Source organism: Drosophila elegans, unplaced genomic scaffold (genome assembly GCF_018152505.1).
Source record: "Drosophila elegans isolate 14027-0461.03 unplaced genomic scaffold, ASM1815250v1 contig_767, whole genome shotgun sequence".
NCBI classification, from domain to species: Eukaryota; Metazoa; Arthropoda; class Insecta; order Diptera; family Drosophilidae; genus Drosophila; species Drosophila elegans.
The window spans coordinates 2,493,025-2,506,188 of record NW_024546120.1 but is presented as its reverse complement, the minus strand read 5'-3'; the positions used below and the strand labels follow the sequence as shown (position 1 = coordinate 2,506,188).

The 13,164-nt window shown below is 38.8% G+C and overlaps 1 protein-coding gene across 3 annotated transcripts in view; it reads right to left on the bottom strand.

Moving 5' to 3' along the window:
• Positions 1-2,428: 2,428 nt before the first annotated feature.
• The window catches only part of LOC108136797 (myosin-I heavy chain), a 1,412,760-nt gene continuing 1,402,024 nt past the window's right edge, over positions 2,429-13,164 (bottom strand). For all 3 annotated transcript variants that reach the window (XM_041710095.1, XM_041710096.1, XM_041710097.1), the window contains one exon: positions 2,429-2,506. In XM_041710095.1, coding sequence (XP_041566029.1) covers positions 2,447-2,506 — 60 coding nt within the window. In that variant the 3' untranslated portion in view covers positions 2,429-2,446. The remainder of the gene's footprint in view (positions 2,507-13,164) is intronic.

The window sequence follows — 13,164 nt, the reverse complement described above, 5'->3', positions numbered from 1 at the left end:
AGTTAACACCGGCTAGCGCCCCCTTCCCTTCACCCCCTCTCGACATCCAAGATACCCGACGACGACCCATCTCATTCAACCCCTCGGCCACCCACATCGTACACATTCAATTCGAGTGGCCACACAGCGACAACATTACGCTCAAGTGGCCACATGAAGATGACACCAACTCAAGTGGCTGCAATGACCCGGCCGCTGGGCCACAAGAGCTACAGCGGCAGCACCAGCAATAACGACAGCGGCAGCACCAGCAATAGCGACAGCGGCAGCACCAGCAATAGCGACAGCGGCAGCACCAGCAATAGCGACGGCGGCAGCAGCAGCTAAACAGCGGCAGAGATGCAACAGCAGCGATGCAGCGGCAGCGACGCGACGATGGAGACAGAACGACAGCGGCAGCGTGAGAACGACAGCGGCAGCGCCAGAACGTCAGCGGCAGAAGAGCAACGGCAGCAACAAGCAAGCGAAAGACCGTTGACCGCCCGCTAGCTGCCTCAGCTCAACAGCCGCCGCCCCTACCACTGCGCTAGATAAAATGCAGTGCTCACATCCGGAGCGCAACAAGCAGACCAACCAAAACCGCTGCCGTCGGCTACGATACTTCCGCGTCTGCCAACGGCATGCTGACGCCGGAGGACCGGAGTTGGTTAAGAGGCCAACCCACTAGTATTTAAGATCTCACTTCTGTAACCACCGCAGTACTGTGTGGACCTAATATTAGACTATCACAATAAAATTATAACGTAATCCGAAGGTAAAGTTGTTGCCTTTTTTGAGAACCAGAAAGAACAAGTGAGTAAGATGCAGCTGATGAACACCACCATAAGGTAATATAGGGGAGCTTCGTACCCCCCCGGCCATGACAGGCCTTAACTTATATATTCTTGCTTAGAGTCGATCTTTCCGTATGTCTGTCCGTATGTCTGTCCGTCCGTCTGTCCGTCCGTCTGTCCGTCCGCCTGTTCGTCCGTCTGTCCGTCCGTCCGTCCGTGTGTGTCGCTTCAAGAAGCCTCGGAACCACTTATTTCCAGCCATTTGACTCAGTTCCCATGGCAAAGCGATATTTAGTTTTTTTCCGAACTCGTATGCCAAGACTTCCAAAATATTTTCGGCGTCTTTAGAAAATGCAGTCTATACTGCGAAAACACTATTTTTGCCCACTTCTGCGTCTATGTTGCGCTTCAGATGGATCATCTCAGAGTGCTTCTATAAACTGCTTTGCTGCAGTTTTTACAGGCAAGTTCTTGGTCGATACATCTACAACAGCTTCCTCGACAACGTAAATAGCTTTCTGATGTAGTTGCGTACCATAATGGTAGGTCATAATTAAAAAGCTTACAATTAAATTCGCCTTTTGAGCAAGGAAAATACAATATATATAAAATAGGGGATGAATTAGCCGCACTCATAGGGTGATGTCATTTAAAAAAAAAAAAAGAACTATTTTTATAGCTAGGATGACCGCGAAAAAAGATCAGTAAAACAAACAAAATTGGGACTTTTCCAATTCATGGATTCTTGGCGGGTGGTGGAATTGTCCCAGTGGCGAAATAGCCCCACACTCCTTTATATATTTTGCCCACGTAATGGGCAACAATTTATTTTAAAACTGTCCGGCGTGTGTGTTTAAATTTTGATTTATAGTTTACTGTTTTTTTTTTGGATGAAAATGAGTACAAAACTTTTTAAATGAGAAAACACAGCGAACCCCAGCCACACAGAACCTTTAAACTTTTCGTTGAGTTTGGATTTGTTTTACTTCTTTTCGACTTTTAAATAATTTGAAAAAGTATATGTATACTTTCGGATGTATACCCCATGGCCAAATTTACTTTTGTATTCTTGTGTCTCAATATGCAAAAAGAAAATGGGATTAAGGTGGGCCGCATGATCAAAAAACAAACGAAAAATGCAAAATGACGAAAATTGACGTTCTCGGACTTAATCGCACTTGGACAATTCGCACTTGGACAAATCGTACAGAAAGTCAAATAAATCGATCTTTTCGAGTGTCTGACTGGAGACCGGCAATTAATAACTACAAAAACTTCGAACTTTTTTCGAACTTAAAAATATAATGGAAACCGGCCAAAAAATCCGGCTCAAAGGTCCAAACTTAAGTTGGGGATTGTCAGCGTTTATAGCAGCTCCGGGTTGCAGCAGTGAGCTCCGCGATCGCGATGAAAGAGAACACGGAAAAATATCTTTTCAACGCTAGCCGTTTTGCCGAGCGCATTAGCGATTCTCGGGGAAAGGGAGTGCGGGAGATTGCAAATGTTGAGAAAGAGAGAGAGGGCGAGTGAAAGAGAAGTAGGCCCATTCCGCGGCCTGAAAAAACACGAAACAATTTTATAAATGTATTTTTGTTATTAATTTAATTTCAATTTTTATATATTTTATTGATTGTTACAATAATAATTATAATTTTTCATGACTTAATAAGAATTTACTTAACGTCTTTCACAATTTCAGAATATTCCCGAATAAGCGTGGTGATTTGAAATGCCTGCAATAAAAAAATTCGTTATATTTTATTAAATCGTATTAAATCGTTTATGGATAAATACAAATTAAGATAAAAAAGATGGAAATGTTGGAACTATCCCGGCCTTAGACTTATAGCCGCATTTAGCCTAATGGCCATTTATTTACATAGGGAATCCCATAAGGCTAAAAATAAAAATGTGATAAGTAAATGCGACTTCAAATCACGATTTTAGAAAAATTCTAGAAAATAGTGATATTTCGTTAATGCCACCACAACAATAGCTTTGAAATGCAAGGTTGGCGCAATTTTTGAATTCTTTGGAATTTAAAATCTATCTAGAACAATAAAGGAAGCGAACTTCGGCAAGCCGAAGTTCATATACCCTTGCAGCTATTGCAAAAAAGAAATATTCTTTATAATATTAAAATTATGATTTATATGTTTAAAAACATTGAAACTATGATGATTTGCAGCTTAATTATTCGACAGTTCCTGTGGCAGCTATATGATATCGTTTTCCGAAAAGTTACATAAAAAATAAAAATTTTTTATATATTTTTATTATTTCCATGGGAGCTATATGATATAGTTGTCCGATTTTAATGAAATAAACCGTAATTCTGAAATATTTAACTATTACTATATGTCGAAGAACTAAAAAAAAAATTAAATAACAGCAAAGTTATAATTTTTTTTATTTATTTTTCCGATTGTTCCTATGGGAGCTATAGGATATAGTCTTCCGATTTTGATGAAATTTAAACCGTAATTCCGAAATATTTAACCACTACTATATGACGAAAAGTTTCATGCAGATAGCTTTGAAACTGAAAGACTACTTTGCGTAGAAACGGACGGACAGACGGACGGACAGACGGACATGGCTAGATCGACTCTCCTAGTGATGCTGATCAAGAATATATATACTTTATAGGATCGGAGATGTCTCCCTTAACTGCGTTGCAAACTTATCACTGAAAATATAATACCCTTTGCAAGGGTATAAAAATGACAGAAAACAAGAGCAAGAGCAGCAAATCCTGATCGTAGTACCACAATTCATTACTGCTGGATTTCTGGCAGGAAAAAAAATCCCACATAACATAAAAGTCCACAAATGTGGCAATGAAATAATTCAAGTACTCACAAAATTATAAAATTATTTTTAAATTTATAAATATTTACCGAAAATCATTTTGGTGACTTTCTTTGAAGACATGGGAAACAAAACCTTCCTCTGATGATCGATGATCCCACTTTCTTGGAAATGTCATACTTTTTTGGTTGCCTACTAATAGTCAATGCTCATGCTAAAGTACACGCGGGCAGGCGGAATTGTTTTCTCATTATTATAAATTATTGAAAAAGTTTTTGAGAAGATTTTCCGAATTCCGAATGCAGTTAATATTGTTAAAATAACAATTTTTCTTTCGATAAATCGATTTTGTTTGTACAAATGGGATTAATACAATTAAAAGTCACATATAAGCAACAAAGCACCACGCTTTTTACTAAAAAGGTTTTTTTATTGCACTACCACTCTTGAATCTGTCCAAATAACTTATAGTAGAACAGAGATGGTGTCTTATTTTTTGAGTTTAGCTACACACAAAAAATAATTTTAAAGTTTATTTGGTGGGTATCAAATGAACTTTATAACTATTTTTCTGGTCAACTTACTGTCTACCAGCAACGTACATCCTTACCATAGAATAAAATATAATTGATTTTGAAAAAAGGTAAAGGTAAAATGTCATAATATGAATCATAATAGCAAATAAAATAATAACGAATGTGAATTTTCTCCAATTGCAAGGTTATTACAATTTCAGTCAGAAGTTTACAACGCAGTGAAGAAAACATTTTCGACCCTGTAAGTATATATATTCTTGCTTAGACTCGATCTCTCCGTCTGTCTGTCCGTCCGTCTGTCGCTCTGTCTGTCCGTCCGTCTGTCCGTCCGTCTGTCCGTCCGTCTGTCCGTCCGTCTGTCCGTCCGTCTGTCCGTCCGTCTGTCCGTCTGTCCGTCTGTCCGTCTGTCCGTCCGTCCGTCCGTCCGTCCGTCCGTCCGTCCGTCCGTCCGTCCGTCCGTGCGTCCGTGCGTCCGTCCGTCCGTCCGTGCGTCCGTCCGTCCGTGCGTCCGTCTGTCCGTCCGTCTGTCCGTCTGTCCGTCTGTCAGTCTGTCCGTCTGTCCGTTCGTTTCTACTCTAACTAGTTTCTCAGTTTTTAGCTAACTGCATGAAACTTTCCCAAAAGTTGTCTTCCTGTTGCTGGTAGTATATACGTACAAAGGAGCCAGACTGTATCATATAGCTGCCATACGAACAATCGGGAAAAATTAGAAATTTTGCGTTCTTAGTTTTTGTTAGTTTTGTTTTTTTAGTTCTTGGATATTTCAGTAATTACGGATTAAATTTTATCAGAATCTGACGACTGTATCATTCAGCTCCCATGCAAACAATAGAGTATTAAAAAAATAATTGAAACAATATTTTGACTTCTGTAATTTTCAATTTGTTTTTTATTCTATTGATTTAACAATTCAGAATTACTCGATTAATTTTGTTTAAATCGGAAAATTTTATCATAAAGCTGTCTTGGGAACTATCGAATAATTGCGCTCATAGCTTTAATGCTATGAAACATATACTCAAATAATTCAAAATTGAAATGTTTTAAAGAATTTTAAAATTTTGCAGTAACTGCAAGGGTATATAAACTTCGGCTAGCCGAAATTTGCTGCCTTTTGTGTTTTATATTAATTTTTTTTGTCCAATTTACAACAAACATTTTTAAATATGTTGATAACGTACAGTAAAAATTTATATCATTGAAATGAATTTTTTCCCGGTTCTAGTTGTCACCAAAATTCATGAGTTTGTTCGTAAGGAAATTTCTACAAAACAAAATTTTACTGCTCCAAAAATGATAAAAATTTAAATGGAAATTTTTGCATAGTAATGATTGCTGTAGAAGCAACACGCTAAACTTTTTGACCAGGAAATGGGTAATTCTTTTTTTTATTGTTTCATTTACAATGTATGTTATTTTTAGCAGCTGACTGACAGTCGGCAATCGCCAAAGCCACACAGCTTTCAAAAACTTTGCTTTGAATCTCGTGAGGAGTAGGTAAAACAGGCTATTTTCCTCGGCGTTGTCTGGTAAGTCTTGCCACTCGGAATTTATCTTGTCTGATCCAAATGCATAATGGTTTCCCTAAGTTGATACCGAGAATTCAAGGGTTGACTAGATGAGAAATCAGCTACCACGATTTGGTTTCCTTTCTGCTAGTGAACATCCAAATGTAAATGAAAGAGTTTTACTACCCAGAGAGCAGTCCGTTCCGTTGTGTTTTAGTTGGTGGTAGTGAATGGAAATGATTTGAAAGATCACTATCAACTGGAGGGGTAATAACATACTGGATAATCTGTATTGCTAGACCATCCCTAATAAGCTGTATGTTTGCTATAAATAAACGTATTAAATGGGTATAACTAGGGAACCAGGTTCCTACACATCCCGGACCAGCTTTAAACTAAGATTCTGAACAAGATAGAAAAGCAATTTTAGAATCAGGTCAACAAATTATACTGAAGAAGTCTCCGTATTGCCACCCCCCTTTAGATATTTTTCGATCAACTTGATACTGGAAGAAACTGGAAGAGAAAGGCACTCAATCGGGGACGCCTATGTAAACAAAATTCCTTAATTTTGGAAAAATTGTTTTAAAATTATCTTAAAGATGAGTCTACCGAATATATATTTAAGTTATTTTTCTAAATGTATATGGAAGGCTGATCTTAAAGACCTGTTTGGTCCATTATTCCTTAAAAAATGTTCAAAAAATTACTGAGTGTAAATTTACCAAAATATATTTATGATAAAATATTTGTGAGACTCATATAATAATTGCCGTTTAGTACTATTTGGGAAGGGAAGCCTTGTAGGCTGCACTGTAAACACAAAATTTCTGCAAAACCATTCTCGAACTGAACTTGGTGGCGTTTGATGACGGTGTTAAAATCGTTAAAATCGAGAAGATGGCGATAATTTCTTCTTACCTAACAGAACAGACCAAATTTCTTCAGGTCCCAATAAAATTTATACTTGTGAACAAGTGTTGATCGTAGTCTCGGCTTATTGGAGTTCATCGTTAATCATCAAAACTTCTACGTCAATGTCATTTCTTAGGTGTAATCACGAGACAACGTGAGCCCAAGTGCGGACATATCAGATCAGCTATCCAGTAGCACACCGCCGAATTTTTCCGTAATTTCGTTACACTACCCCCTTATTAGACTCTCCTAAGCGAGTACTTCTGGTTTTGGGTTTCCCAGGGAGTCGTATCTTTAAGACCAGAATTACGGAGGAAGGTCCAACCCAATCGGACTGCAACCTTGGGCATTGTCCCATCCGCCGTGTAGAAGAGTAGAGCCAAACTTCGTCTCCAGTTGTGCATTCGACTGGGTTCAATCTAAGGTCGTATCGGGTATTGTCCGGAGGTTCTTCCGTGTACTGGTTCGAGCCGGTTTCAAGAAGCTTTACCGGTTCCACTTGCCCAATGTTGTCTGCGCGGGCAGCAAGTAACACTGAGCGCTAAGATTTACTAGGTAAAGGGTTCTGGTGTGGCTCGAACTGTTCACCAAGTTGCTGCCTAGCATAACTTTAGGTGGCAATTGAGAACGAGCTCCACTTCCAACATCGGCCCCGGTAGTCGATGGCTAGTGGAATTTCGTGGATCTGGATTTTTATAAGCCCAAATATCCCCACACCTGTCAGCAATGTAACGAAGTCCTGCCGCGTGATGCGGCTATCGGTACGGAAAGCCAAGCGGATACTTTTTTATCACTACTGCCAATTTTTCCGCCTCAGCACCTGTGGTAATTTTATTTTTAAACTTATTCCTTAGGGTCAGCATTCGTTCGGAATGAGGACGAGACAAGAGAATTAGGAGAGATCTGACAGATGGGCTGTCAACTCTTCGTAACTATTGCGTACTTTACAACGTTGCCACTTTGTCCGAATGTCGAAAAGGGTTTCCGTAGATCTGGCGAATTTCATTACTGTGGAGTAATAGTTAAATAAATATGTACCCGTCAAAACAAACACTATAAGGTCGAGACGAAATTTGTGGTTTAATACAGATATCAAAATAAGTTCTCAGGCATGTAGCCTGAAGACTGAGAAATGTAGAAGAGCAGGTCAAAAGAAACAAAAACGATCACATCTGCTAAACGTTCTTTTTAAATATCATTGATAGAATCTGACCCAGTATATGTAAATGGCAAGAGAAAAAGATTTGTCAATTTATAATATTGATTTAAATACCCTTACCGAAAATTCTTTGCAACTTGAGGCACATGAACAATTATATATTCTTATTTTACCGACCTGTGATAATAGCTGCTGTTTTGAAATGTATCATAAATAATAAGTCTAATGCCGAAAGTCTTGAACATTCAAGCTCTCAATTTATCAAAATGCTTTTGACTTTTATTCTTAGCCTTAATTCGCATATAAAAATTTCGTCTATTACTTCATCAAATTACCCCTTAGTACGAAAGAGTGCAAAAATTACACTAGTACCCAAGCCTAATAATAAATTTAGACCCATGGTGATCCTTTCATTCCTAGCTAAGGTTCTTGAAAACCTTTTCTTTAAACATATCGAGACATTTCTGTATACTTATTCGCTTCTATGCGATATGCAGTAATGGTTTCGCAAAAAAAAAAAGTTGTCTCAGTGCATTAACAAATGAAAGAGAAAATATTCGTGGTGGATAAGATAGAAATTGGGAAACACTAAGTTATAAGCTTCTCAGACACTCCAGTCAATCTATTGGGTGTACAAGTAGAAAACCGCCGTTTTCCACTGGGTGGCGCCACCTTTGGAAATCGGTGACGGAATTTAGAAGCATCACATGGTAAGCTTAGGTATCGGTCAACAACTCCACATCATCTCGCTCGTCTATTCTCATTGTCCATTTTTTTGTTGGTTCGCGAAGATGTCGAAATTTGAACCGAATAAGCGTCATTTGCGGGAGATTTTGCTTTTCGCGTTTGATTCGAAAAAATCTGCTGCTGAAGCGCGTCAAATGATTGTAGCAACATATAGTGAGTCGTGTATCATTGAAAGAACGTGCCGAGAATCTTTCGTGAAATTCAAAAATGGTGATTATGACGTGGAAGACAAGGATCGGCCGGGTCCCGTGAAAAAGTTTGAAGATGCAGCTTTGGAGACTCTGTTGGATGAACGGCGGTTTTCTACTTGTACACCTAATACTGGTATCGTATCTTAAAGACATACAGCAAACTAAAACTTTAGGGACAAGTACTTCAAACATTTGTGCAATAACTAGATAATACATATTGGCAGGTTAAATGTATGGTAATTTCGGGTTGGTCTAAAGGCACATTAAGCAATAGTAATCTTTTAGAGTAAGAAGGCAACCGTATTTTTGATCACAGATTAAATCACGAATCGCAAAGAGAAGAATTATTTTTGTACCGACTCAATACGAGCGATGTGAACTTGTTGGCGACTTCAAGCGGAATCCCAATATTCTAAATTAGGACGAATAAGGGAAGTTAATAATAATTTCCTTCAAAGAGCATCAGCGTGTTGCCGCAGACGCCCTTCGACGTTAACAAAACGTCAATGAAGTCGTCGGTTGACTGCTAGGGACCTTACTGTTATGATCGGAATATCAGAATTATCTGTGCAAACCATTTTGAAAGACCATTTGGGAGGAGATTACTTTGAAGAAGGTGAAATTAATTTAGACGAATAAAAAATATTTTTCATTTTTCACACAAATTCACCTTACTTTTTTCCCACAGAGAATAGCTTATAAATCCAATAGTGCTGAATTTCATTACCCGCTCACCTTTAACATCTCTCTTAAATTTGAGTTTACTTAACCCCACACTGCCAACCTTCTAGTTAAATAACTATGTACTCCTGCTGTGCCAATAAATGCATTAAGAATGTGATGAACCACATTTTATAAAGATGACATTATCATATTATTGTGTTTTTATCACTAGATTAAGAGCCCACTGACGGGAACAATTTTATTTTAAATTCGACCCTACGGCTTAAAAAAAACCGCGTACCTTTTTATAGCTTCCTAGAAAAACAATAATTTCTAAGCCAGAAAGTAGCTAGTGAGCCAGCAAACAGCTAGATAGCCAGCCTTTAACCTTTTTATAGCTTCCTAGAAAAACAATAATTTCTAAGCCAGAAAGTAGCTAGTGAGCTAGCAAACAGCTAGATAGCCAGCCTTTAACAAGGCTACCCAACCGATGACATTTAGCCAAGACACAGCTCGATCGCAGCAATAAACTAACCACGATCTGAACTCAATAAAAGAAGGAATTTTCGGAACCGAAGAGACGGTCGCACTGAATCGGATGAACCAATCTCCACGCGGAGAAGACGGCGCCACAAGCTTTTCTACCGGTAACGGTCGGCGGTCGGTGTAGTTCCGGAAAACAAGGACAAGTTCGCGCGTCATGCCCCCCGACTTTCGGGATACCAGCATCGATCTACACCAGCCACTTGCACAGGATAACAACGACCGGCAACAATAAGTGCCAAAGGATCAAACACGCATGCTTAACCAACGGCGGCTGGTATTTCGCGACCGATTTTCATTAGCAACCTGGCCGACATTTACGTGGTGAGAGGAGTGAAGCTCATTAGGAAGCAAGTCAGGGACTCAGAGTGCGAGTGGATAAGTAAAAGAACAGTAAACCGAAATATTGCTCGACTGTGAAAATGTAAAATACTTTGTTGGGCAAAATGACATGGAAGATCGCCGTGCATAAGATAGTTTCCCCTGCGGATACGCGGTGGTGTAGTTTTAGCTAATTATCCTGCTGCTCGGGCGGTGTAGTTTTAGCTAGTTTCCCTGCTGCTACGCGGGTGTGGCAGTGTTGGACAAGAGCTTTGACTCCGCCTACGTGGAGTGACCAAGAGATTGCCTAAAATTGATCCCTTTGACCGCCCTTAACTGTCTCAAAAGAATATAAATTTATCTGTGAACGATCCTGGATTGACGGAGACGCCGACCCCAGAAAATCGGGTCCTTTCAACAATAACAAAATTACGACAAGACAGCCTTTTCCCTTTTGCGATAACGTCGCTCATCCAGACTGTAAGGTCTTTGGCCTTATCGGTGCCCAAATTTGTGACCTACTAAAGTACAACATAGGTTAACTCTAGGCGTGTCGAAGGTCCGGACATCTTCATCTGCGCACAAACATTATGGAAATTCTAGCCCACTTTAAAGCTATGCTTACACGTTTTAAAAGCCTTAAAATTCTATCACTATCACCTAAACGTAAAAATACACAAATACAAATCGCAAAAAATACAAATACAGTTCCAGATAATCCGACACTGATGCATTTCAGTCCTATATTTAGCCGAAACTGGGAACACAAGGCCATTGAAATCCAAACCTTCATCTTCCAATAATGTTCAAGTGTCAGTAGCAGCAATACCCATCTATGGCGTTGCTCCTCTAAAGTTTTGGTGTTTTCCGACATAAAACCTTGTTCATCTCACGTTTGAACCCGAGTGCTCCTCCTATGATGTTAAATCCCAATTTAAACGCTCTTTTGTCTGAGCCATATAATAGCCCATGAGTTTATTTACAAACCTAAAACACTAGTTCCAATTGTTGAAACTGCTGCCGCCTCCACACGCTTAAAAAACTAACTTTCGGCCTTCACCATACACTATAAAAATGTACGCAGTTTATTAAATAACCTTAATAACTCGCTTTTACTGAAACTTCTCCGTCCGCATCACTTTTGCCTATGCTTACATTTTTTGCTCAAACATACCTCCACGACCGGACATTTCCGTCTATTTACTAAATCTATTGGCAATTGATACTATTTAGTCTCATCTTTGGGATAATGAAGACCTTGTGGTTTAAGGTGATTTTAATACTCCCTTTCTTGCTTGGGAGCCCTTAAAGGATTTCAATTCTTTGATATCGATTTGTGCATATGAGTTTGTGAACGGTGTTTGCGCACTTGGCGCTTGTATTTAAAATCACTAGTTGTAGGGCGAGAGCGGGAGCCACTAAAGCTTTCGGCCGTTCGCTCTTGCGAATTCGCCCCGTCTCTCGCCAGCTTAGCATAAGTTAGGTTCTAAGAGAAAATATTGAAATATTAAAGTTAGTGATCAATCGAACGTCATCGTAACCACTCCTTTTCGTCGTCGTGCTTTCGAAATAGTTTCTTCACAAGTTTCGCAAAATAAATTGTTTCGTACCTACTGCAGTCACAAGTTTCGCGTTATTAATACAAAACAGTATTAAATTTTCAGACGGTATTGTTGACACTTCTCTTAGTCAAATCAATTCAGTTGTCAACTCAAACGGCAAGCCCCTCGATTTGGGTTTCCCTTCCGAATTTTTAAACTCTACTGTATCAAGAGTTGACCCCTTATTCATTCCCTAAAGATTTAGATCGTCATACTCATCAAACTGTTTTGGAAGTATTTAGTTTCTCTTTGCCTACATCAGAGTATGGGCCAAGATCGAATCGTTTATTTAGAAAAGCTAACTTTGAAAACCACTCTAAATTCAATGTTATGACCTCTTACCGTTCTGGACCAAGGGTATGTAAATATTTTTTTGGTCTTAAACCAGCCAATACGTATTTTACAAACTTCAGGACAAGGCGTTATATTTAACCATAATCTAAGTTTTGCAGATCACAGAACCATTATAGTAGGAATGGCCAAAGGGGTTTTAGCGTTCATAAAACTTTGGTCTAAAGAGTTTACACCACTAGACTTCTTTATATTTCGCTTGTTCGACCGTTACTCGAATCAGTAACCATACAACATATAGACTGTTCATTTCATACAACGAATTTGGACACAAAAACTTTTTATCGGCCCCTGTGCTCTCAGCAGCAGACTCCGGCGCTTCGTGTGCATTCGGGTTTTTTGCTCTCTCATTCTTATTCTCATTTTTATGCTCGCGCACTCATTTCACGAGTTCAGTCGTTCAGTCGCAAGGAGGCGCATTTTACAGAAGGTTGTCCTGCGCTTAAATTGGTCTTTGTATGTATGCGTGAACATGCATTCTTATACACGGGAGCATGTGTGCTTTTATTTCATTTCGGCGCATCAAGAATATTTTGTCTTATGCTACTTTTTAAACGTGGTACCCTAAATATATGGACGTATTTACCATTGTGTTATGATAAAAATATGAATACTATATGTTATAATATATTTTATAATATTTCAGCATACATTTTATTTTTTTTTACAAATTCAAATCAGTTGTAGCAGTAAAATGATTAACATATATGTATGTATTCGAATTAATAGAAATCAGTCCACTGAGATGGGAACAGGGTAAATTTAGACAAGAATCCACATAATGTAATATTTTATAATATTTCAGCTTACATTTTATTTTTGTTTACAAATTCAAATCAGTTGTAGCAGTAAAATGTTTTACATATATGTATGTATTCGAATTAATAGAAATCAGTCCACTGAGATGGGAACAGAGTAAATTTAGACAAGAATCGGCACTATTGCTATAGTCAGTACGGAGAACGGCCTGAGCCTAAACTCTGTTATGATTGATACATCGCTCAATGGCTGGCAAAAATTCTCTAGCTGAATTCTCCACGACGGT